The sequence below is a fragment of the Coenobita brevimanus genome, chromosome 51 (genome assembly GCF_032717465.1).
Source record: "Coenobita brevimanus isolate Jiangsu-jjx chromosome 51, ASM3271746v2, whole genome shotgun sequence".
Taxonomy (NCBI): Eukaryota; Metazoa; Arthropoda; class Malacostraca; order Decapoda; family Coenobitidae; genus Coenobita; species Coenobita brevimanus.
In genome coordinates this window covers 624,856-651,153 of record NC_137004.1, presented here as the reverse complement: position 1 = coordinate 651,153, position 26,298 = coordinate 624,856, and the positions used below count along the sequence as shown (strand labels likewise).

General features: G+C 42.5%; 1 protein-coding gene across 2 annotated transcripts in view; it reads right to left on the bottom strand.

The window, feature by feature from the left end:
• The window catches only part of LOC145399965 (glycine receptor subunit alpha-3-like), a 74,813-nt gene that overhangs the window by 21,106 nt on the left and 27,409 nt on the right, over window positions 1-26,298 (bottom strand). For both annotated transcript variants that reach the window (XM_080272459.1, XM_080272460.1), the window contains exons 2-5: window positions 15,904-15,995; window positions 9,919-9,980; window positions 7,317-7,416; window positions 3,351-3,483 (exon numbers count right to left, since the gene is read on the bottom strand). In XM_080272459.1, coding sequence (XP_080128585.1) covers window positions 3,351-3,483; window positions 7,317-7,416; window positions 9,919-9,980; window positions 15,904-15,995 — 387 coding nt within the window. The remainder of the gene's footprint in view (window positions 1-3,350; window positions 3,484-7,316; window positions 7,417-9,918; window positions 9,981-15,903; window positions 15,996-26,298) is intronic.

Below are 26,298 nucleotides of genomic sequence, written 5' to 3'. Positions count from 1 at the left end.
GAACTGACACCGCTCAAATAGTATGCATGGCCCAGTAGATCTTTTTTTTTTTTTTAATCGACTTTTGTCCCGAAGGCGCGTCATTAAGGCAAAAATCATTTCATTCATCATCCATTCATTGCCAGACGCCATGTATCCCAAACGGGGTGGCCAAGGGCTTAGAGTTAATTGTTTTACAGGGAGGGGCACTAATCCTCCACCAACCCCACTTGACACGTAGGGAGAAAATCATTTATTTTATTTTTATTTTTCACTTTATTTATTTATGTATTTATTTTTATGGTAATGGTACAGGGATATTGAGCTGTCGATGGTGGGTGGGAGGGGTGGTGGTTGGTGTCACAGGAACGTGAGGTGTAGGACAGGGTTTCTCAACCGGGGTTCCCCGGAACCCTAGGGTTCCGCGAGAAGTCGCTAGGGGTTCCGAGAGAAACTGTGCTAAATAGGCTAATCATATGTAAATGCATTTTTAAGTCATTTTTGTGTTTAATTTCATATTCGTAATTTTGCTATACACGTACGGTATTTTTTTTGGAAAATTCTTGGGCATTATCTTAAATTCAACCTGTTATATCATTTAAAAGTATAATAATAATAATAGGGAATATACTTAGCGACGTCTTTACGGCGTCAGTGTGAAACCGCCTTTGGTGATCAGTAAACAGGAGCTATACGTGACGGATTCATGTATCAAGTGACTCACTCGAGTACAGGACACATGCACGGTCTCCAGCAGTCCCGTATGTACCGTACTCCCTGGCGTGCTGGTACAGTCCCTCATTCACCCACGTTATTTAGCAAGTGTTACCCATCATTTAGGGATTTTATATGAATTTGAACAGTTTAAGTATGTTTATGATTGTGTTAGTTTATGAGAAATTTGTGTGTGTGTGTTTCTCTCTCTCTCTCTCTCTCTCTCTCTCTCTCTCTCTCTCTCTCTCTTCCAAAGTTAATTCTTCTGTTTGCCTTAATTTGCTTGTTTTATTTGTTTTAGTTTTATTTATCAAGTTATTGTAGAAGTAGTAATTGTTATTAACTATATTCGTTCTGTTTATATGTGTTTTATATGATCTTGGTTATTTTTCTGTGTGAATGAACACCTCCATATGAGGTCTCTTGAACAAGCAGTTTTATTTCAATTATTTATTTGTATTTATTAATATTTTTTTGTATTGTCAATAAACTTGAGATAAATGTAAGTTATCCTTTGCTTATACCAGCTATCAGAAAAAATACATTATGTTCTTGTAAACTTTAAATTTATACAGGAGAAAGAAAGATAAAAATGATATATAATAATTTTTATGTAAGGGTTCCCTGAGACATGAAAATTATTTCAAGGGTTCCATAAGGGTATAAAGGCTGAGAAACACTGGTGTAGGATGATGCGAAATTTCCTTAGAAACTGTATGGTTGGTTGGTGGTGGTGTGGTCTTGGTAGAGGGATGATTTGGGTGTAAAGGGTAACCTATTTGGTGGTGTTAATGGCACAGGTGATGAGATCTTTTAACTGATGTAGAGGGACATGCTTGAGTCTTGGTGTCTTTGTCTAGCTACCCATTTTAGCCCAGCGTTTTGTGGGGGTGCATTTATTTTATCTGATGTGGTGTATAGTTCGGTGTATTACAACCTGTTTGAAGTTTGTCATTCCCCGTCCATGGAAGGTTCAGATTTGCCACCGCCACTTGTTCCACTTGAAATGGATTAAAAAGAGCCTGCACGTCCAGCCGTGTGTGTTGCAACGTCTAGACAAGGTTCGGTCGTGTGAGTAGGTGGTGGAAGTATTGTACATGGGGTGGGTGGGATAGATGTCGTAATGGCGAGGGAAGATACAGCAGGGAATTATAATGTACGGTCTGTCGAACTGGAGCCTTCATGGTGACCAACCTGTGTACTGGGAATGTGAAATGTTGAAACCTTCACTGTATTAACTCGATCTGAATGAACAAGGAATCAGACTCGTGTAGCATGAGGCAGCACCTGAGCTGCCAGGTAATGGTACAGTGGCCTCGTTTGCAGACGGATTTCCTTATACGAGGATATGTATGTAGTTTTGGTTGTGATTAGATCCCGTGCCTTACTACAGAACTCTCTTGTGAATTCTGTCGCACAGTTAAATGTGCAAAATTTTGAAATGACTCTCTTGAAGAATGCCCTCTGCTGTCATTTCAGCAGTGTGGTCTGTGGTGAAGACAACGCCCATATAGCGAGTCATATGTCAGTAAAGGTGATGACATTTCGTATCTTCTGCATAATGATATAAGCTCCATCACGTTTACCGCTGCTTGTTGCCAGGCTCTGCTGGCGGTGTTGCAACGGTGGGTCTTGCTGCATTAACGTGATCCTTGTTGCGTGCAGTAAGGATGCATAGGACTGTAGTAAACAACTTCTGTGTCCAGTAGGTGGTATAAAACTTTTGGTGTTCCAAGTGATGCCGTTGACTTGGTGCACTTGCAATGAGGGTTTTGGGTCTGTGAGAGACCCGAGGATTATTCTCCTGTGTGTCGACTCTTAAGTCTTAACAATATGATGAAAAAAGAATCTTTATAAAACAAAGCTTAGAGAGGCCGTTCGTTATCTGAAATAACGCGAGTTCGGTCCCAGTCTGGGCGAAGGATCCGTTTGATGAACTGAATTTCGCTAAAACAGAATTTACTGGTCTTGCGCAAAGCCTACCGACATGTCATAAAAATACTCGACACTAATACCAACGTACCAGTCCTGGATGAGACAGGCCTGGCATGCCTTCAACGCTGATGGTGGATATTAATGCCAAACTGGTGACGTGTGCAGCTGTGAGCCACGTAATAGGACTGCCAGGCCTCGGAGAACTGACTGCTAAGTCTACGCATAGAGTCCCCCCCCCCCCACACACACACACATTCACAGAGAGAGAGAGAGAGAGAGAGAGACCATACAGCTCTATGAATTTGCAAGGACACTACGATGGCCTTGCTCACTACTTAAGTTTGTTAAGTGACAATTACAAGTGAGCAACTTGGCTGCCATCACCGCCAGTACTCCTGCCACACCTTAAGCCAACAAGATGCAAGTTACATTTATACCTCTCAGTTTATCGACAAAATCATTAGTAAAATAACACAGTCCTGGCAAGTTCAGCACCTCTTTCAGGGTTGAGTGTAAGAAGGAAATAGGAGACTTACCACTATCCTTTCTCTTTCTCTCTCCCCAGCTCCTATCATATAGTTCTCCCTCCCACCACTCCCACTCATGCTTAATTTCTTATCCCACCTTCCTCCCTCACGTCCCTCTTCCCCCCACCCTCCATACCTTATAATAGATCCTCTCTTCCTTTCAATCCTCCCTCCCCCCCAACTCCATCGACTCACCTCTGTGACCAAGAGACGTGGCCGTGTCTGCTGATCCTGAGGAACTCAGCGTCCTGCCCCCTGGGCCGGGCCTGCTGACCAGCTGTTAGGTCTGGGCACCACACCTGGTTCCTGATCGCTGCACCAGCCGGGCCTGCAACGGGGTGACAGCAAACACGTCTGTGACTTAGTCTCGTACAATATCTCCCATGCTTATGAATATGATGCTGTCTTTATATTGCTACAAAAAAAAAAAAAAAAAAAAAAAAAAAAAGACGAGATAGTGTACAGTAATTCTGACTGTCAAAAGAAAATCCACAAAGATTGACTACATTCTCTCTATGCTTTGCACTTCAAGGCGGCGTTAATATTTCATTACCAAGTACAATCTGTCATTCTCTTGAAATAACACAGATGAGGAACAGCTGGAGTGCGACAAGAGTGTGTAACATCTCCATGGTTGTTCAGTATACGTATGGATGGAGTTACGAGAGACATCAAAACACGTGTTGTGGTAAATAGGATGGGACTGGTGATGAATGGTGGGGAATAGATTAGTTATGTTATCAGCAGATGATGCTCTACTGCCTGCTTACAATGAAAAATATCATTACAGTCTAGTTCAAAGTTTATGAATGGCTGTGAGCAGCAAAGCATGTAATTAAATGTAGGTAACAGTAATGGGATTGTTATTAGGAGAGGTGACAGTGAGATGTGCTAGCCAATGGAGAGACTTTAAGTACAGTGTTTTGATGCAGTTGTTGTTGATTAATCCCACTCTGTCTGGTCGAGCAGACCCGTCGAGTGCATGTAAGCAACCCTCCCTGCAGGGACATTCCATTCAGTTAACAGATCCTCCCCAGCGGCAGACATCACCTCGTCACAGCGAGGCGCGGGGAAAGGTGTGAAGGTTTGGTTCCTAAATGGACGCCACATTTGCGTCTCTCCACTACGTTAACATGGGCACCATAGCAAGGTCCACTTCACCTTGTTATATGGTTATATGGTTCCCACCCAGCTTTGTAAGTAGTTTCCTGATTTAAAAGAAACCATTCGGCATGTCACTCAGCGTAGTGCCACCTGAAGTAGACCCATGAGTAGTAATAGGTAACATGAAGGACTGAAGAAATAGGAAGAGAGGAGGGCAGACACAGCAGACGAAAGACAGAGAACAAGGAGGAAGTAGGCAGCACTACGTCAGGTGAGTGGATGATGGTCGCCACAGCCTACCACCTACTTCGATGCAGTAAAAGAAGATTAAAGTCTGTAAGAGAAGTGGAGCATTGAATGGCTCAAGAGAAAAAAAAAAGTTAGTCACTATTATGAAAAACCTGATACGAAACAGAGGAATGAGCATGGAGGATGCAAAGCAGTTACACAAAAGTAGGTTAATGCCTACTTTATAGCACAGGTGTAAAACATGGTTAAGGTGTGAGTGAGCAAAGTCAAGAGTGAAAGCAGTGGAAATGTCACTGTTGGTTGTGTTGATTGGAATGGGAAAAAATTGTATTCTTTAGGCTTTTGTGAGAGTTGTGGGATACAGAATGTCTTGTGATATATGATGACTAGATGAGGGTGAGCTTACATTGTACGGTCACACTGAGAGAATGGATTCCGATATGGTGGAGAAAAGGGCATAGGGAAGGAAGTTAGAATGTTGGATGAGTGTTAGGCTAACGAAATGGTAAATAAGCGTGTGAGAAAGCATGTATACAAGCCCCTATAATCGCAGTCCCTCTTTTGCAGGCTACGTTTACAGCGACGGCAATTCGATTAGGTCAAGAAACAGCTTATATTTTCAAACTTCACTTTCTCTCTGACTAACAGAATTTTACTTGATATATCTGGTCAAAGTGATATGAAAAAAATGTTGGTACTATCAGGGCAATGTTCAGGATACTGTATATAGCTGTCTGCCGTTCGTAATATCTACAATCATAATCTCATGCGATCTCGTGAACTAAAAACAGATTAGACTTATGCAGTTAGTATCTAAAAATTGTCAGTCACACAGGTTTGCCAATTGATTCCAAATTTCTACACCTGTTAAGATATTGGTACACCTGAAAACGGAAACTCATTCTTAAGTCGAATAATATCGCTTACTGGAGCATACTCAGTTCTGTCTAATTGCTGTACATGATAACTAAGGGTAAAGAGAATCTCTACAGACAGCATTATGCACCCAACATTGAAGAAAAAAACAAAAAAACAAAAATATGCAAATAATAATAACCACAACACACACACACACACACACACACACACACACACACACAAATAATCGTGAAAAAACACTTCATATGTTGTCATGTCACCTGTCAGTATTTGCCCAAATTTTGGACAGACATATAACTGGATGTCGGTTCCTGAGATCCAGCAGTCCATTAACATACATTTGCCTAACAGTCCGCTTGGGAACTAACATCCGATGTCTCAACTGTGGTATGTTGTGGATGGCGGGAAGGTTTTCATGGCATGAAGGTGAGTCATGGAGAAAAGCAGCTCCTCAGACTACGAGTATACTCCGCAAAATGTCGAAACTTGAACGCTCATCCTTCCGAACGGCATTCCACTCAGCCACCACCAAGACGTATATATGCTCAGCCATGACCAAAAGTCCGCCGACAATCCTCTGCCTGTATTGTGCCCTGCCTTCCGTGTTTCTAATTCCTCCCAAACGTCGGAGAATATCGCTCCGTCTTATATTCTTTCGTTGTGTGTTTCATATTCCTGTCATATAACAACACTTCAAGTGACACCTTCCATTGTCACTGCTGGCAGAGGAGTATCAGTAAACTGTTCCTGATGGCTGTACGTGTGAACATGAACTGAGTGGTTTTGAATATATAAAAAATGGCAGAAAATGCATCAGTGTCAATGAAATAATTGGAAAGAAAAACACTACACTATGAAAAAGAGTGGTAGACCTGCGGTAATAGAATATATGGGGGTTACAATGTGTCGAGTTTGGAGAGTGTGAAAGGGATGGGAGAACAGAGTACCAGGTGGCAAAGATGTGGTGAGAAATGTTAACACCGTCACTCTGATGAGGTTTTTTTTGTTTTTTTTTTACCTGAATTGCCGTAGGAGAGTCCTCAAGTAGTGAAAGGGGTAATGAGGGACATTCTCTCTCTCTCTCTCTCTCTCTCTATGTATATATGATATATATATATATATATATATATATATATATATATATATATATATATATATATAAGCTGAATATAGTCACCTGAACTGAAGGAGTTAAAGCCGACTCTAAGTTAGATAGGTTAAGTTAGGTTATGTAGAGTCCACCCTTGCACTGACCTACCACAGCGATGTAGAGGAAGTCAGGACTAGATAGACTAGGTCAGGATAAAGTAAGGCAAGTTGAACAAGAAGCGGTGCCAAGGCACAAAAACCCTCCCCCGGCAGTCATTTTAGTGATGACCTATAAACACAACAGCATATCTAGTCGAAGGTGTCACATATCAAAGTTAGAGTATATTGGGTGAAAATTGACGATTTTATGCCCATTTGAAATTTTAGGTCCGACCCACCTGACACTGACCCCCCTACTACTAACTGGAGGCGACCTCCAGATGTAATGAGGCATGTTATAAGATGCAGAATTGAAAGGTGCACCTGTGGGTTTTGGCTTCCTGTCGATATGACGAATCTGGAAGGAGTTATGACGAAAAAACGATTTTTTTTTTTTTAATACATTTTTTGGGCCTACAGTCTGGGCCTTGGCCCAATTTGGCCCAATACTTAATCAGGTGACCAGGTCATAGTCCATCATCCCTGTAATATTAGTAAACATCTCACCACTACTTTCTGCGTGAAGTTGCTAACAAACAAACAAACAAACAAATAGACAACCGAGTGAAAACAATACCCGTCCCCGCCCCGGAGGGGCTCGGGGACGGGTATTTACCCTTTGGTAAGGGTAGGTTTGGTTCTGCTAAGCCTAATGCCTGAGGGAAGCCGCCTGTCACTAACCTGCCAGGGTGATGGAAGGTAGGAGGTCCTCGCTGGTGCCCAGGAAGGAGAGGCTCGGATCATCCCACTCCTGCATCAGCATCCCGGACACCTCCAGCACCTGTGGTCAGAGGCTCTGTCAGTGATTCACCGCCTTTAGCTGGGGAAAAATATCTCCTCCTCATAAGCATAGGAGCGTATCACATTATGTGTATGGAATAATATCGCATCCTCATATGCTTGGGAAAATATCAATTTCTCATATGTTTGAAGAAATATCTGTTATGAAAGAATATTGCCTTTTGAACTCCTTCAACCGAATGACGGATTTGAAAACTGTATTCTCGGTACCTTAAGCTGGATTTATTACGAGCAAGCGAGCAAGCGTGGCAAAGTGATGTTTCCGTTCAGCTGAGGCATGAGTGGCTCGACAATACCCGACACGACACGGCCCCAAAGCAATGATTTTCAGAGGCTAATAACTTTTCTACTATGTGAGATAGAGAAGAGATTCTTTCAGTAGGTAGTAGATACATCCAATAAATTTTGTTTTTAGCTATATGTATTTACTCATGAGACCAAAAAAAAAACCCTTGGAATCCCAGCTTTCCATGGGAATGTACCGAGGGCTTCAATTGACATGCTTCACTATGAAACTGATTTGAAGCACTATGAAAGTTACACACGTGAGGTATGAGTTGTTTTTCACTTTCGTATGATGAGTGCGCGCCCGCGGTCCAAGTGTGTGTGTGTGTGTGTGTGTGTGTGTGTGTGTGTGTGTGTGTGTGTGTGTGTGTGTGTGTGTGTGTGTGTGTGTGTGTGTGTGTGTGTGTGTGTGTGTGTGTGTGTGTGTGTGTGTGTGTGTGTGTGTGTGTGTGTGTGTGTGTGTGTGTGTGTGTGTGTGTGTGTGTGTGTGTGTGTGTGTGTGTGTGTGTGTGTGTGTGTGTGTGTGTGTGTGTGTGTGTGTGTGTGTGTGTGTGTGTGTGTGTGTGTGTGTGTGTGTGTGTGTGTGTGTGTGTGTGTGTGTGTGTGTGTGTGTGTGTGTGTGTGTGTGTGTGTGTGTGTGTGTGTGTGTGTGTGTGTGTGTGTGTGTGTGTGTGTGTGTGTGTGTGTGTGTGTGTGTGTGTGTGTGTGTGTGTGTGTGTGTGTGTGTGTGTGTGTGTGTGTGTGTGTGTGTGTGTGTGTGTGTGTGTGTGTGTGTGTGTGTGTGTGTGTGTGTGTGTGTGTGTGTGTGTGTGTGTGTGTGTGTGTGTGTGTGTGTGTGTGTGTGTGTGTGTGTGTGTGTGTGTGTGTGTGTGTGTGTGTGTGTGTGTGTGTGTGTGTGTGTGTGTGTGTGTGTGTGTGTGTGTGTGTGTGTGTGTGTGTGTGTGTGTGTGTGTGTGTGTGTGTGTGTGTGTGTGTGTGTGTGTGTGTGTGTGTGTGTGTGTGTGTGTGTGTGTGTGTGTGTGTGTGTGTGTGTGTGTGTGTGTGTGTGTGTGTGTGTGTGTGTGTGTGTGTGTGTGTGTGTGTGTGTGTGTGTGTGTGTGTGTGTGTGTGTGTGTGTGTGTGTGTGTGTGTGTGTGTGTGTGTGTGTGTGTGTGTGTGTGTGTGTGTGTGTGTGTGTGTGTGTGTGTGTGTGTGTGTGTGTGTGTGTGTGTGTGTGTGTGTGTGTGTGTGTGTGTGTGTGTGTGTGTGTGTGTGTGTGTGTGTGTGTGTGTGTGTGTGTGTGTGTGTGTGTGTGTGTGTGTGTGTGTGTGTGTGTGTGTGTGTGTGTGTGTGTGTGTGTGTGTGTGTGTGTGTGTGTGTGTGTGTGTGTGTGTGTGTGTGTGAGAGAGAGAGAGAGAGAGAGAAAGTAAATATTTTAGCTTAATTATTCTTCTGTTATTGTTCAACTACCTCACCAGAAATATTGAAAGTTTACACCAAGATGAAATTATGATGACAGGCGCATTACAAACGCTTGCTCTCTCGTCACGCACTCACTAAGCGTACGTTACTGGTTCACATCAGGAAACACGTCCGTAGCGACGGAGCCAATGAAGACAATATCTAACCCATTTCGAGTCGTTCCCCCAAATACTGAATAAAATCGTCTGGAGATAGCAAGAATAAAATACATTACGTGTTTTGGATGAATATGTTAAAAGGTAAACATGTATCAGGAGGGCGTGTCAAATCTGGCCGCACCTGTTGTTTAGATGTCACGCTACGCACCTTTGTCTTTTCCCTCCTTCACACTTACCATATTTTCTCTTGCTTCCATCCTCTGCTTTTCCTTTCAGGTTTCTGAGGTCCACTGATCCCTCACTCTGCTTAAGACTGCCATTTTCCTTGTCTATACTACAAATACTGACTCTTCTGCACAATACCAACTTTCCTCAGTACTGTAAATATCCAGTTAGGTAAGGTACAAAATACGTCTTTACTCTCAAACTTCCTCTACTCAAGTCTCCATACAATGAGCTATGTACACACACTCAAAAAAGTACTGTTACAGGGGGGGTCCGATGAGTTTCATACTGAACACTCCAGCTGTCTGGGTAGGGTCAGTGTATGGCTGCTATCTGTCGTTTCATTCGTGGTGTCAGTTTGTATCGCGTAGAAGGTGTAACGATACTTTTCTGAGCGTGTGTACCTTACTCACCTGTCTGGTTTCGTCGACTAAGATGGAATGAATCACCATTGACACGTTGACCCGCGTTGAACCTAAAAAGTAGAAAACAGAGAAACAGTTAGAGTCAGGTAAACATTCTGGACGACAAAATCATGTTATGGTTTATACTTTCGTGAACATATAAATCGACTTGTAAGAGTTTTTTTGTTTTTTTTAGTTGTATTAGCCATGGAAATTTTAGAGTAAATTTATATTCAGTATCCTGTATACATATTGGCTAAAATAAAGTTATACGTGGATCGGTGGTTCATTCTCATAAATCTCCATACTTCCTTTGCGTACGCCACCTCCCCAGTTTCCTTTGCTCAGAGGTGTTGGCTTGAGCGGTATAACCCGGGTAGCACCAACACCCAGGCATGGAAGTATAACGCCGCCATCCACTCCGCGGACGAAGTGGAGAACCGTTTGCCTTCCATTTTGTGAGAATATAAGCGACATGGTAAATGTGAGTTTGATTAGTCAGATCAATGTAAGACTGCGTCATGGTTAGGTAAAGTGTTTTAGCTTGGGTCTGGGTGGCATAATATCTCTTCTCGTTCTGGAGGTTCGTAGACGTGACATTTGTTATACACGCAGACATCCAACACGTGCTGGTAAATCACACACATCCAACCTGACGGACCAAACCAAACGGTGGAGCTACATCAGCGTGACCAAACCCTGTTCAGCCCGACAGATACTCCTGTGACTCTTATCTCATCACGTTATGGAAGGTCTGTGGAAAATTGCGGCGATTTTCCTCTACACACTTAATGCTGTGGGGAGGTGCTGGTGTCGGCGTGTTGTTATAGGATATGCCGGCTCAGTCATGCAGTTTATTATTTTAACTCGGGTGGAGCTCCAGCACGCCTGCAGTACATTCTTGGGCGAGGCTACAACAGCTGTGTAAACCCCGGGCAATTAGACTTTTAAATCCTCCGGCCTTGGAGGCAGTACCTTCAGTCCTCAACCTCACGTTCATCCTCACACAATTCTTACTCTTATCGCCTGTAACTGCTGTTGCAGACGGCAAGATGAAGACAGGTCCATCAGCTAAGAACGGATGAAACCTGTCCCACATTATTGTTGAAAAAAAAAAAAAAAATGGTACAAGTGACCCAAACCAACATTGTACTGAGCTTTAGTTTTTAAAATTGGCTGCAGTATTAAATGAAGAAAAGCAGTTGAATTCACTTAGCTATTAAGATCAAAGCGACAGAGAATTCAAGGACATGTCTCTTGATCAACTGAATCCTCTCTGTCTCTCTTTTTCTCTCTTTATTGATAGAGAGTCTTATATATATATATATATATATATAGAGAGAGAGAGAGAGAGAGAGAGAGAGAGAGAGAGAGAGAGAGAGAGAGAGAGAGAGAGAGAGAGAGAGAGAGAGATAGATAGATAGATAGATATGCGTGTGTGTGTGTGTGTGTGTGTGTGTGTGTGTGTGTGTAACAAGTTATACTGAAAAATAATTCTGTACATCAGATTACTGGTGTCCTCAGTTCCATAAAATCAGTAACAGTTGGACTTGAACTCTGTAGAGGCTGAAATTTGAGGGGAAACTAATCTGGGGAAACAAGTTCCAATGAGAAACATCTGGGGGAATAATGGAATTCTTGTAGGCAGAAGTTCTTCAATATGTCAGTGTGCCAGGCAGGTCATAAGCGCTACCTTATGCCCGTACACCACGAGGAAAGATAGGGAGAGGTGGCACAGTTCTTGCAACTTCATCTGAGCATTTGTCATAAAAGTATCTGTAAAACAATACAAGGGAGGCAACATTCCGTCTTACTTGTAGGAAAGGTAGTTCATTTGTAACTGCTGAGTTATTATTTTTTCCTATAGCTTTGCTCTAAAATTTGTCCAGTTGTTCTAGTGCAACCTCTCCACATCCACTCCACAAGGGTGAGAAGTATCCGAGCTGAGAGCCACATGAGTCTTGTATATTATGGCTAACTGCTCGCCAGTGAAGAGTACGGATTCTGTACAATAATCTAAGTTTTTAAGTGATCTAACGTGAGAGGTCCAACTAAGGGTATCGTCAAACAAAACAACGAGAATTTCAGTACTTTTACAGATACGGAGATTGGCTGCACTGAAGATAGAATGGGAACCAGGAAATGTCTCTCAGCTACGAGATTAAGTATAGTTGGTCTTCCTAGCATTAAATAAGACCATGTTAATTTGTCACCATTCAGTGATATTACATAGACTTAAGAAGATTGCTGTGGTAAGTTGAAATTTAGAAATATCAAAATTGGTGAACTGGTGTTTATGTGTTAAGGAACTGTGAAGCGTTGAGTCACCTTCATATGAATGAATGGAATTATGGGTGACAGACAAGAGATCATTAAGCGTGAGGAAGAAGTTGGAGCCAAGACTGATCTTTATGGCACACCGGCATTAATCGCGTGGAAATTGGAAACTACATCATCTACTTTTACTCTCATCTCTCTGTTGGTGAGATATGGGAAAATTAGTGGAACAAAAGATGATAGGCCATGTATGTGAGGAACCTTCCTACACATGAGAGTTGTACGCTACACAGGGGAAAATAAAACCCGTGTATAAAGTCAACATCTGTGCAGGGGTAAAGAAGGTACGGAGTCGGCTTGGCACACCTGATCTCGTGGAATCAGATTTTCAAAGGGGGGTAATATGATCTTTCCAAGATAAATCCCGAGAGAATAAAACCCCAAACATGTTAAAAGATGATGCAGGAGTGAGCTGGATCTTGTTAAAAATTATAGGATACCCCTGCGGAAGATTTTGTCAGGCTGAAAGATGTAAGGACTGAGCTTTTGATGCTTAAGAAAAAAAAAAAACTTTCATCTCAATCAGAGATAAAAGCCAAGTCAGACATTTGGTGTGCCGTAGCCTCATCCCTTGTTTGCTGAAGTAACTGCTGATAGATGAACGCTGCAGGAAGTGAATGGAAAGGTGAAGGGTGGAGTGATCAGCATATGAATGGATAGGGTTAGATATACAGCTTAGAAGGTCACTGATGAATTGAAGGAAGAGAGGTGGTGATGGGACAGAGCCCTGAGGAACACTACTATTAATAGCTTTAGGGGAAGAACGGTGGCCGTCTACAACAGCAGCTCTAGAACGACCAGAAAGGAGGCTAGAGATGAAGGCACAGATAGAAGGATAAAAACCATAGGAGGGCAGTCTAGAAATTAAAGATTTATGCCAGACTCGATCGAAAGCCTTTGAGACATCAAGTGCAATGGCAAAGCTTTCACCAAAGTCCCGAAAGGAGGATGACCAGAAGTCTGAAATGTAGGTAAGAAGACTGCCAGTGAAGCGTCCCTGACGTAACCCATACTGACGATCAGAAACAAGAATGTGATAGGCAAGGTGCTTTAAATTTTGACTGTTAAGAATAGATTCAAAAACTTTTGAAATAAAGGATGTTAAAGGAACTGGAGGATATTTAGGGAGCTGGGAATGGTCATTGTGGCAGGTGGTGGCGACCATCATCCACTCACTTGATGTAGTACTGCCTACTTCTTCCTTAGCCTTTATCATTCTTTTTCTGTGCCTGCCCTCCTCTCTTCCTATTTCTCCCATCTTTCCTGTCACTTCTTATTGCTTTTCTTTCCTTTACAGGTGGCTTTACATTAAATGACAAGCCTAATGGTTTCCTGTAAGCCAAGAAACCATTTACAACGCTGGTTGGTAACCATATAACCAAACCATACGTGCTCCCTACGTGTCAACAAGAGGGTTGGTGGAGGGTTAGTGCCCCTCCCCGTAAAACAAATAACTCAAAGTCAAATGGCCACCCCTTACGAGATTATGGCGTCAGGCAATAGATAGATAGATAGGAATGGTCACCCTTCTTTGGGACTGGCTGAATGAGAGCAAACTTCCAGCAAGAAGGAAAGGTACAAGCTGACAGACAAGGACGAAAGAATCACCTAGGCAGGGTGCAAGCACAGAAGCACAGTTCTTGAGGACAACAGGAGGGACCCCATCAGGCCCGTATGCCCTGTTAGTATTGAGGTCAATGATGTCAGGAAAATATATCAATTAAAAACATTTTAACATTAAAGTCAGCCATGAGAAAGTCAGAAAGGGGAAGTGTTGGAGGAACAGCACCGGAATCGTCTAAGGTGGAATTGGAGGAGAAAATCTGATCGAAGATTTCTGTTTTATCAGTAGAAATAATAGCTATAGAGCCATCAGAATGGAAAACTGAGAGGAAGGATGATGAGGTAAAGTTGTTAGAAAGGTTTTTGTCAAGGTGCCGGAAGGAGAGGCAAGAATTCGAGTTGGAGAGTTGAGAGCATTTAGCACGAACGATATGAGAGAGGGGGGTGTGAGTTGGGAGCAAGGGAGTGAAATGGCGGGGGACAGGGCGACTTGGAGGCGATTTGTTTGTGGCCACCCCAAACGGGATTGAGGCGTCTGGCAATAGATAGATAGATAGATAGATTTTTTTTTTTTTTTTTTAACAGAGCGAAGAACAGACTTAGCACGATTCCTGGCAGAAACGTACAAAGATGAGATTCAGGGGTGGGATGGTTCCTGCACCTTTTATAGGCCTTCTCCTCGTTGTGGACAGCATTAGAACAAGCTGCTGTCACACACTGCTTATTTGGGACGTCCTGAGTTTTCAGGTATAAACTAAGGGAGTAAATATAATACATACACTACTGACTGAGGGAGTGAGTATCATTCAAAGGGAATGTGTGGTATACATACAACTAGATAACACTCAGAGAACGCAAACCTCCGCCAATGCCATTGCCATTAAAAAGGATCCCGATCCGTATCCGTGGATATGGGATCCGGATCTGCCCCAAAATATAATCAATTCTTTCTTGGTCCATGGCCCACCTTTCCACAAAATCTATTGAAATTTACAGAGAATTTTTGGAGATATTGTGCGGGATACTCCAGATCCAGACTGGGGTCCGGCCTAAAATGTTATCATTTCTTCCTTGGCCCATGGCCCTCCCTTCAACAAAATTCCATCAAAATTGGTTCATAACTTTCTGAGCAATCATGCCAACAAACAGACAAACAAGCAAACCAACGTGCGGTAAAACATAACCTCCTTGGTGGAGGTAATAACAATCAGGAAAGTTCTGATTGTGTGTGTAATTATAACCGGGAAGTGCAGACTAACTGTAAGAGAGGGAATATTCAATGTTGCACTGGGTTACGTGGGGCACACACGGCAGGCAGGGGGGTGGCCTGTTCTTGTAGGCTGAGTTGCGTCCTCACCTCACCAGCTGCATTCCTGGGCAACCTTTCCTCGCCGCGGGCGCTTCAGGTGACGGGGAGCATTGGCCGGCACAACACTTCTCTCAACCAACATAACTCCTGTGCTTTCGTGCACTGTTGTACATCCAGTCTTCCTCAAAATGCAAGTTTTTATTTTGCGCTTATTCTGCAAGTACTATTGCATCACTGCTTCATATTTCCTTGAATATTTTTTCTCTATGCCCTCTGCGTGGATGACGCTGTCATTGCCGTCGAAACGCTGTTTGTTGCATTGTTAACATCGGTAGATGTAAAGCTCGCTTAGCAAAGATAGTGCTGATTAAAGTTCATAACCCCAGCTATACTGAAGTTTTAGTTAAGTATCATCAACACCACTCTGCTGTACTTGGGGGTCCGGGAAGGAATAATTTGACGCAAAGGAGAGGGAGACCTGAGAAAAGGGATTGGGTAGGCAAAGTGGCCATTGGTTGTACGTCACGAAGCTATACTAAATTCTTGCATAAGCCTGTGTACACAGAAGGTACAATACAGAAGATTACTATGAAAGAGTTCGAAACACAAGACCACCAGGGACTCTACAAATTTAAGAATTAAAAAGGCGTGAACCACTGGAAAAACTATACGGGAAAATATGATTAGCCTACTGACTAGGTAAAATTACGCCTTCCACACAGACATAAAAAGCATGACATACAGGTGAGCCTGGATTACGTGGCAGGAAAGTGCATGTGACCCACCTGACTGTGACTGTGGCCTGAGGGCGCCGTCGTACTCGTTTAATCTCAGAATGTCCTGTAGATTCACCTCGATTTTTCCTTCCACCCTCGCCCTGCATGAAAACAAAACACTTAATACAGTTATTAAAATCTTCAGTGATTATGCTGCCTCTTATTTAGACCCTCATTTTTCTGTCACATAATTATAAACAAAGAAGCCTAATATATATATATATATATATATCAGCAGCAGCAGCAGCCGTTTGAGTGTCCACTGCAGGACCGGCCTATCCCGACCGAAGTAGGGACGATACAGCCAATGTATCTCTACCAAGTGGCTTAGGCTGTCTGGTAGAGATTGTATGTAGGGTGAGAAGTGCTTGTAAGTGTAACTGTAGTGGCTTTGGATGTGTTACACGTGTAGTCTGTGAACCAAGTGTAATCGGCCCGAGCAAGCCGACTGGTTGCAAGCATAGTTTACAGTAAGCAACACTGGTTCAACCACAGCACCCCTTGTGTCCGCCAATGCACTACGTGGCCGGGTGAACACTCCCAAAGTTTATTACCCTGGCGGGGCGCGAACCCTGGTCCACCCGTGTACGAAACGCACACTCTACCACTGTACCACAGAGGGTCCATATATATATAGAGAGAGAGAGATAGATAGATAGATTGATAAATTGACAGACAGATACTCTAGATATATAGAAATAGATAAACATATACAGATAGATAGATAGATAGATATAGATATAAATACAGATGTAGATGAACTGTATATGATAGATAGATAGGTTAATAGATAAGTAGATAGATAGAGAGAGAGACTGACACAGATACTCTAGACATAGATAGATAGATAGATAGATAGACATGTTGATAGACAGATATAGAAGATGAATAGAAGAAAGGAAAAACTTAAATTAAAAAAAAATCGAATTCTCTCCATTCATAAAAAATCTATAACAGTTGAACTACTGTAGGCTGAAGTTTGGGGGGAAACTAATCAGGGGAAGTGAACTGCAAAGAGAATCCCGGAATTAGAAGGAATAAACCAGTTCTGATAGGTAGAAGTTCTGCAATATGGCAGTGTAACAGTCAAATAATGCTGTACCGAACGCTCGAACAGCACGGGGGAAGGTGTGGAGAGGTGACGCCATGGATGCAACTTTGTCTAAGCATTTGCCATAAGGATATCTGTAAAATGCAAGGGAGGCATCATTCCAAGTTCCTTGTCCGGGAGGTAGTTCATGTGTAAAGGCAGGTTATTAATTTTTCTCATAGCTTTTTTGTTCTGAATTTTGTCCAGTTCTTGTAGTGCAATATCCACATCAACTCCACAAGGGTGAGCAGTATTCCAGCTGAGGGCGCATATGACTCTTTTAAATCATATGCGCCCTCAGCTGGAAGGGAAGTGAGAAGACAGGAAGAAATCAGTAGAATAGAAGTTGTGGAAGCAATGAAGAAAGTTAAATCGGGGAAAGCCCCAGGAATTGATGGAGTGTATGGTGAAATGCTGAAGTATGGGGGAGAGATAGTAGTAGAATGGATGTGGAAGATGTGCATACTGGCCTGGGAGGAAGGTAGAGTCCCGGAGGATTGGAAGTCAGGTATAATTATTCCCTTGTACAAAGGAAAAGGGGAAAAAGAAGTGTGTGGTAATCATAGGGGCATTTGTCTTCTTAGCATAATAGGAAAAGTATATGGTAGGATACTTATTGACAGAGTTAGAGAAAGAACAGAGAAATTAGTTGGAGAAGAACAGGGAGGCTTTAGGAAGGGAAGAGGCTGTGTAGATCAGATATTCATTCTTAGATCTTTAGTGGAAAAGTTTCTAGAGAAGGGAAAGAAGTTGTATGCGGTTTTCATGGATTTGGAGAAAGCATATGACAGGGTGGATAGACAAGGATTGTGGAAAGTATTAAGAATATATGGAGTAGATGGGAAGTTGTTGAATGCTGTGAAGAGTATGTTTGATGGTGCGAAGGCTGCAGTGCGTGTGGATGGTGAACTAAGTGAATTATTCTCCTTGAAAGTTGGGTTGAAACAGGGATGTGTCATGTCTCCATGGCGGTTCAATCTGTACATGGATGGGGTAATAAAAGAGGTACAAGGTAGGGTAGTGGATGTTGGAGTGGCCCTGGTGAGAGAGGATAATGTTTGGAAACTCCCTGTACTGTTGTTTGCAGATGATACTGTGTTGTTGAGTGAAGACGAAGGGGAGCTGCAAGGCTTGGTGGATGAGTTTGGGAGAGTGTGTAAGAAACGGAATCTAAAGGTGAATGTAGGGAAGAGTAAAGTGATGGTCTTTGAGAGAGGTGAAGTCAGTGAATGTACAGCGAGGTTGGATGGTGAGGAATTGGAAAATGTGAGTACGTTTAAGTACTTGGGTAGTGTGATGAGTAAGGATGAAGGTTTGGAGGGTGAAGTGCTTGAAAGGGTACAGCAGGGAAGAAAGGTTGCTGGTTCTTTGAAAGCAGTGGTAAGAAACAGGGAAGTGAGCATGGAAGTGAAAAAGTTACTACATGACACTATTGTGATACCAACTCTAACGTATGGAAGTGAAGCTTGGACGTTGTTGGAAGGACAAGTCAAGAGTGAGAGCAGTGGAAATGAGTTATTTAGGAGGAGCCTGTGGAGTCACATGGAGAGACAGGCTGACGAATGAGGATATAAGGGAGCGTTGTGGTGTGGATGTGGATGTGATAGGAAGCGTTATGAGGAATACACTGAGGTGGCTTGGCCATATGGAGAGGATGGAGGGTGAGAGACTGACGAAGAGAGTGTATGTGAGTGAGGTGGAGGGGGGAAGAGGGAGGGGGAGGCCGAGGATGAGGTGGAGGGATGGGATGGAGAGGTACAGTATATGAGAGAGGGAGGTGTGAGTTGGGAGCAGGGCAGTGAAATGGCGAGGGACTGGGCGACTTGGAGGCGATTTGTTTGTGGCCACCCCAAACGGGATAGCTAAGAGAATGAGAGGGAGAGGGACAGAGACAAAGTGAATGAGGGACAGGGAGAATAAGGAAAATGAAGAAAGGGAGACATGGAGCGAGAGGCTGACTGAGAGAGACGGGAAACGGAAAGGGGGAAAATGAGAGAGAGAGACAGAGACAGAGACAGAGAGAGAGAGAGAGAGAGAGAGGGGAGAAGGAGGAGGAGGAGGAGGAAGGGAGGGAAGGAGAGGGACAATAAGACAGAGTGAGTGAATGAGTCGGTGTGTGTGTGTGTGTGTGTGTGTGTGTGTGTGTGTGTGTGTGTGTGTGTGTGTGTGTGTGTGTGTGTGTGTGTGTGTGTGTGTGTGTGTGTGTGTGTGTGTGTGTGTGTGTGTGTGTGTGTGTGTGTGTGTGTGTGTGTGTTCTTACCTAATTGTATTTTTACAGGAATGAGTCAAGCTCGTACTGTCCCGTGTCTTAAACCATATTTATCGTACATATCCTTGAATTTGTGAATTGTTTTGGCACACACTATTTCATTCGGTAGTGCATTCCACTGATCAATTGCTCTATTTGGGAAACTAAATTTCCTTACGTCTTTATCACCTCCCTTCCTATGCAGTTTTTTGCAGTGTCCTCTTGCTGATGCTTCCCCATACGTTAAGTAATCGTTTATGTCTATTTTCTCCTTCCCTGACATACATTTATATAGCATTATCATGTCACCTCTTCTCCTTCTCTCCTGTAGTGTTGGTAGATTCAGTTTATTTAGTCTTTCTTCGTAGCTTAGATCCCTTAAGCTTGGTACCCATCTTGTAGCTGCCCTTTGAACTTTTTCAATCTTGTCTATGTGTTTTTTGAGATGAGGACTCCAGACTACTGATGCATACTCCAGGGTTGGTCTGGTGAATGATGTTATTATCCTTCTTAGCATGTCTTCATTTATGTATGTGAATGCTATTCTCATATTTGCAAGCAGTGTATACATGTTCCGTACCGTCTCACTGATGTGGTCAGCCGGAGATAGTCTGTTATTGACAATCACACCTAGGTCCTCTCGTTCTGATGTGTGTAGAGTTTTATTTCCTCGTGTACATCTTTATAAGTTTTACCTTCGTTGGTATAAATTTTCTTAATTTGAATCGACAGTTGGCGTATATGGAACAGTTCCTGCCTCATCTGGCTCTCATATATTGATGTTCCCTATATTAACACATGTGCCTCGACGGAATCAGCAAGTGATGAGTGCAGGTGTGTAATGCAGAAATGCATTACACATCCGCTGTCGATGAGGTTCTGTTGGTTGAGGTATTTCACCCTTTAGTGTAAGCCACCTGGGACTCTATAGTTAAGTTTAGCTATTGGGTTCATTAGGTCTTACTGTAGGCTATAGCAATTTGTTTATTAGCTTTGTCGATTTTAAGATCATAGCATAGATTTATTCTGTGTTCCTTTTTAACACAATGTTGGGGCCAGTATTTTTTTTTTCACGTGTGTTCAGACATGTAAACATTTATATGTAAGTACTAGAGGGGCACTGAGTGACGCGCATCTCTCCAGCAATGGCGAAGTAATTTCCGTACCGCTTTTATTAAAGATTTAGGCTTTCTCATCACTAGGGTTTCACAAAAAAGTGTTCTCCGGATCCAGAATCTGTAATACGATCCGGATCGGTCCCAGAACTTAATCGATTGTTTCCTGGGACATGGGCTCTCTACCCACCAAAATTGGTCCAGATCTCTCTTTTAGTTTTTGAGCAGTCCTGCCAACAGACAAACGTTAAAATAAACTAATTCTTGTACTCTGCTTTCCCTACCTTGTGACGTTCGAATATACCAAAAATTTTTGTGTGTAACTCACAGGTCTGAGTGCCTAGTCACCACTGTCCTCAGTCAATATCTATTCTGTTCCTCTCCCCTGCCGCTTATTCTGTTAACCCATTCTTCCCTCGCTCTCCCTGTGTCCTGCCTCAACCCACCCTACCCATCCACCACCATCATCTCCTAACAATGACCGGCGCCCGTATCAGATATAGGAGTGAGGGTCGGGAAACAAGAGAAAGAGAGAGAGAGAGAGAGAATTACATGGTTACGTACACAGATATACAGATACCACAGACCTATTGATCCAACTGAATTTACTCGGCTTCAAATGGTAGCTTCTTCAGTACGGAGACTATTTTATTCAACTTAAGGAGGGTCTCTAGTAGTGAGGGATTAGTTCAAGCTATATTAACCATTCCAGTTTGAAAAGACTATCCAAACGCTAATACAATCGCCTGGGGACTCACAGGGTTAAAGAAAGACAACTCTCAGACAATTTTGGAGAGAGATTAGTAATGAAATATGCTCTGCCCCACCCACCATTCCCCAGCTAAGTAAAATGCCGGAGGAACACACAAAATAATCGCCTATTATATGAAAATGGATGGACTAAGACAGAAATGTTTACTGCCTGTAATATTATACCGTCACTGTTCAGATTTAACTGTAATGCTGCCGATACTGAAAGCAACTACTATAATGTCACGGCCATCTAAATTAAAAACAAATATCCCGACACCATTCAAATCTACCACTGTAATACTGCCACCATTCCAATCTACTACTGTACTACTGCCACAGTAAAAATCTATCACTGGAATAGTGTTAATCTACCACTATACTACTGGCATCTTTCAAATCTACTACTGTAATACTGGCACCATTCAAATCTACCACTGCAATACTGCCACCACTCAAATCTACTACTATACTACTGCTACCGTCAAGTCTACTACATTAATACTGCCATCATTCTAATCTAATGCTATAATGCTGCCACCATGCAGATCTACCACTGATACCACCATCATTCAAATCAATCCCAAGAATTCATCCACTACCCAAACCTCCCGCTATGACACTGCTATAGGGTGTCGCTAGGCCCTGACACACCAGGCCTGTGCTCTGTCTCAAACTCAAGTCATATACAATCCCAGGCTCTAAATCAGTGCATTATATGGCGATAAAGGGTGAATAGAATTTAGTCTGGAATGCATGGAAAGTGAACCGTGACTGACTCAGTGAAGGCAAACTGAGGGGGCTGATGCCAGTCTGGTTTCCCCCAAGACAGGGCGTCGCAAGCAGACGGCAGAACCTAATCAGGGCACTGTTTCGTTCCTTGGTATCGCATTTTCTTATTTATTTCTTCGCGAATCTCGAGAGTGTATAAACATATTCATGAACTTGGAACGGCTTTAGAATTAGTATAGATTTAAAGCAGAATAAGGTAGCACACAACAAAAATGACACTTAATCTAGCTAAAATATCACAGAATCTGGTTAGAAACTGTTGATTGTGCTTTTCTTTTCCGCTGGCTTCATAGCGACTCTCGTGTTTGTTTTTTGTTTTTTCATTCTCAATAATTTAAAATATGATAATAAAAATAAGCTGGTAGCAAACCTTACCAACAAGACCGCACGTCGTAAAACCAATCGTCATGCACTGACCTTTTTTTGTGCCCACCTCTGGGCATAATACTGTTCGATAATATTCTATTAAGTGCCACAATTTTTCAAATATCACCCAATCGGCGCTTATACCCCCCTGTTGATGTTGCAAGCATGCTAGGGCTGTCTCATTCAGGACAGGTGTGATGGCTCGCTTGTAATAGCAGGCGTGTTTTCATAACATGTTTGCGAATGTTGTAGATCAGTAAATGTGATTTCAGCGAAACTCGATTCATTAAACAGTTTACTGCCCCAACCTGAGATCAAGCTCGCGTCCATTCTGACAGCAGACAACTACTGCATCATTTAGATCCTTGTATTACAACTTTATGAACGAAGAGTAAAGTGGATTCCAAATAAACTGAAGCAAATCGGGATACTGTATACAAGTTGGCCTCTTAGTTCAAGACCATTATGCCATCCTGAAAGAGTTGAGCAACTGTAAAGAAAGTTTCTGCTCCATATACTCCATACTAATGTCAAATTTCAAACAGACTGTAAATTTTCCTACATGTTTTTCAGAAAATTTTATTCGTATACTATTTCTCCACATTATTAAATGTCCTTGAGAGAGAGAGAGAGAGAGAGAGAGAGAGAGGAAGGGGAGAAGGGAGGGGCTGATTGAGAGGGAAAGGGGAGACCCATTTAACGATCATGTTTTAAGAGTACTTAAAACGTCACATCCGCCTCCGAGTGTGAGAAAATTGTTGTGGAACTGAGTCCGTACGGGAGAGAGAGAGAGGGGAGGGGAGGGTAAAAGATATTAAAGGAGAAAACGAAAAGAAAGGAAAAGTGACAGACAAGAGGGTGATGCTGAAACAGGGTGGGGGCAGTGAAACGGGGTACGAGTATATACAGTGAAACAGCGTGAGTGAAGGTGGTGAAACAGTTTGTAGGTGAGGGCAGAGAGACATGGTCAGTTGGAGCAGCGAAACGTGGTGAGGCTGAAGACAGTGATGGAGTGTGACAGTAAGGTCAGTGAAACAAGCGAAGACTAAATATAGATGATGATGAGGACAGTGTAACAGGGTGAGGGTAAGGTCAGTACAACAAGGTGAGGGTGAAACTAGTGAAGCATGGAGAGGGTGAGGGCAGTGAAACGGTGAGAGTGAAGGCAGCGAAACAAAGCGAGTGAACGTTGCGAAACCGAAAGACACCACTGAAACCGAGAAAGCAAGAAGAGTGAAACAAGATAAGGATGAGGGCACTGATACAGGATGAGGGTAATGGCAGCAAAACAGGGTAAGAATAATGGCAGAAATATACTGAGAGTTACGACAATAAAACAGTATGACGGCAGCAAATAGGGTGAGGATTAAGGCAGTGAAACGGAGTGGGAGTGAAACAGGATGAGGGCAGTGAAACAGGGTGAAGGTAAGGGCAGTGAAACAATTGAGGATGTATAACAGAATGAGGGCAACGAAGAAGGGTGAGGGTAATGGCAGTGGAAATAGGATGAAGGCAATGCATATTCTGACAAATGGAATTATTTTGTCTCTGTGCCCCTGAGGTTTTTACGTTCCTCTCTGAAAATCATTCTGGTGACGAACGAAATATCTACTTTTTTCAGTAGTTTTGTCAACCGGTGTCACTGTGACTCTTTTGTTTACTGCCGCTTGCGTCTTTGGACAACTATCTGGGAGAATGTCGTTGGCGTCCGTTTACTGGCTTTGTCAGTATACTCAACGGAAAGAAGGTATCGAGATTTCTCAGTCAAGATTGTAGGTTTTCAACTCTCTTTCAAAGTTGACCCCGTATTATTTATTTATTTATTTTTTTTAAGGTGTTTGTCACACGTATTTCTCGATATTAGAGAAAATTAATCGTTTTCGACAAGATCTAAAGAACATCCTCTAGAGACAGTAGCCTATGGAGTGTCAGGCCCACAGCCCTTCGTAGGCAGTGAAAGGGTTAGGGTATGAAGCGTCAAGAGAGTATGAAGGGAGAATGAAATAAGTAGCTTCACAAAGATATCCATGCTTAGAACAGAGAAATCGTGAGGCTTGAGAAGAATTTCGTAAAAATCATACGTCACTGGTTTTGAAGACGCTCAGAAATGCCATAACAGATTGGCCACGGCAGGCAACGGCGTAGAACAAAAAGGCCATCTCTAACATATTAATTAAATAAGAGACAGTAAACTACCTGTAACGATAATCCTATAGTACATTTTCCCCTGTCAAACCACATGAAAAACTTAGTATCTTCACTTAGACGGTGTTATTGTGAGAATATAACAGTTTTGACCAGAATTCTCTTCGTGCATCTGCACAGAGTCCCAGTTTCGTGGAAATTGCTTTAACCTCACAATAAATTCAATTAGAGTATGTAAATCGAACTTTTCAACGCCATTAATTCGCTTAACTGTGAAATCAAGACAGAAAAGTTTACAGGGGGGGTCGAGAACGTTACAGTTTGAAAAGCATATATAATCACTCACTGTTGATACCCTAACCTCTTTATTTTTTTTTTTTATTTTTTTTTTTTTTTTTTTAGTTATGAGGAGGTTGTACTGAACTAGCATACCGCCAAGCTACAAATTATCCTGATCACTTTGAAGGATAAAACTAGGGAAAAGAGGAAAACAGTCACTTGGTGGTTTGAGACCAAATTTTTCATAATCGCAAGACGCGTATATTTTAACTTATAATAAAACTAACAATTCCCGGCATTACCAAAAAAGTGGATGATGCTCTCCACCAACATACATGACGAGGAGCGGTAAAGAGAGCTGCACCCTAGCTCACCAACTGGTCTGAAGGCCGAATACTTGACCTTACCTTCGATGGCTTAAATTCAAAATGGAAAGACTTCATTCCTGCCTAACTCTTCACTCTTCCACCAAGTTTGGTTCAAATCGGATCAAAATTGTTTTAACTGCCTTTGTCCAGAGACATTTTATCTTTCATTGTGATACTGACATTAAACTGATTGCTCTCAAATTCGAGCCTTTATCTTTATTTCAACATGAACCTTTCCACAAAGTTTAATCTAAATCGGATGAAAACTATTACATTGACCTTGCCGTGTGACTTTGACATTTGACGTATCAAACCCAGAAACAATAGGTCGACCCCATCAACCAACTTTGATCCAAAGAACATCAAAACTATCTATTAATCTATCTATCTTTCTATTGCCAGACGCCATAATCCCATAAGGGGTGGCCATTTGACCATGAGTTATTTGTTTTCCGGGGAGGGGCATTAACCCTCCACCAACGCACTTGTTGACACGTAGGGAGCACGTATGGTTTGGTTATATGGTTGCCACCCAGCGTTGTAAATGGTTTCTTGGCTTACAGGAAACCATTTGGCTTGTCACTCAATGTAAAGCCACCTGTAAAGGAAAGAAAAGCAATAAGAAGTGACAGGAAAGATGGGAGAAATAGGAAGAGAGGAGGGCAGGCACAGAAAAAGAATGATAAAGGCTAAGGAAGAAGTAGGCAGCACTACATCAAAACTGTTATGGTTATTTTGCTCGACGCAAACACACAGGTCGAGCTTTGACCTTGCTATGTGACCTTGACCTTTTGTTCTCAAATCCATTCATTCTTGTCTGACCCCTAACACTTCCACCAGATTTGGTTCAAATAAGATCAAACTTGCACGAACAGACCTTGCGCTGTGACCTTGGGAATTGCCCATGCCCTCTGAGCTCGACCTTTACTGACTATTATCAAAGCTGAATCATTTTATTTGTGTCACTTTCTCAAACCATTCACAAAGTTTGGTCTGAGTGGAGTAAAAACTTTTAAGTTGATATTGCTACGTGACCTTGACCTCTGTCTTATTGCTCTCAAAGATTATAGGTCTGCTTTTTCGTTGAACCCCAACCCTTCCATCAAATTTATTCTAAATTAAATCAAAACTGTCTGAGTCATTTTCTTCACAAACAAATGGATCGAAAATTTACCTTACCCTGTAACCTTGATCTTCAATTGATTGTTCTCAAATTGGAATACCTTCATTCTTGCCGTACGGTCAAAATTT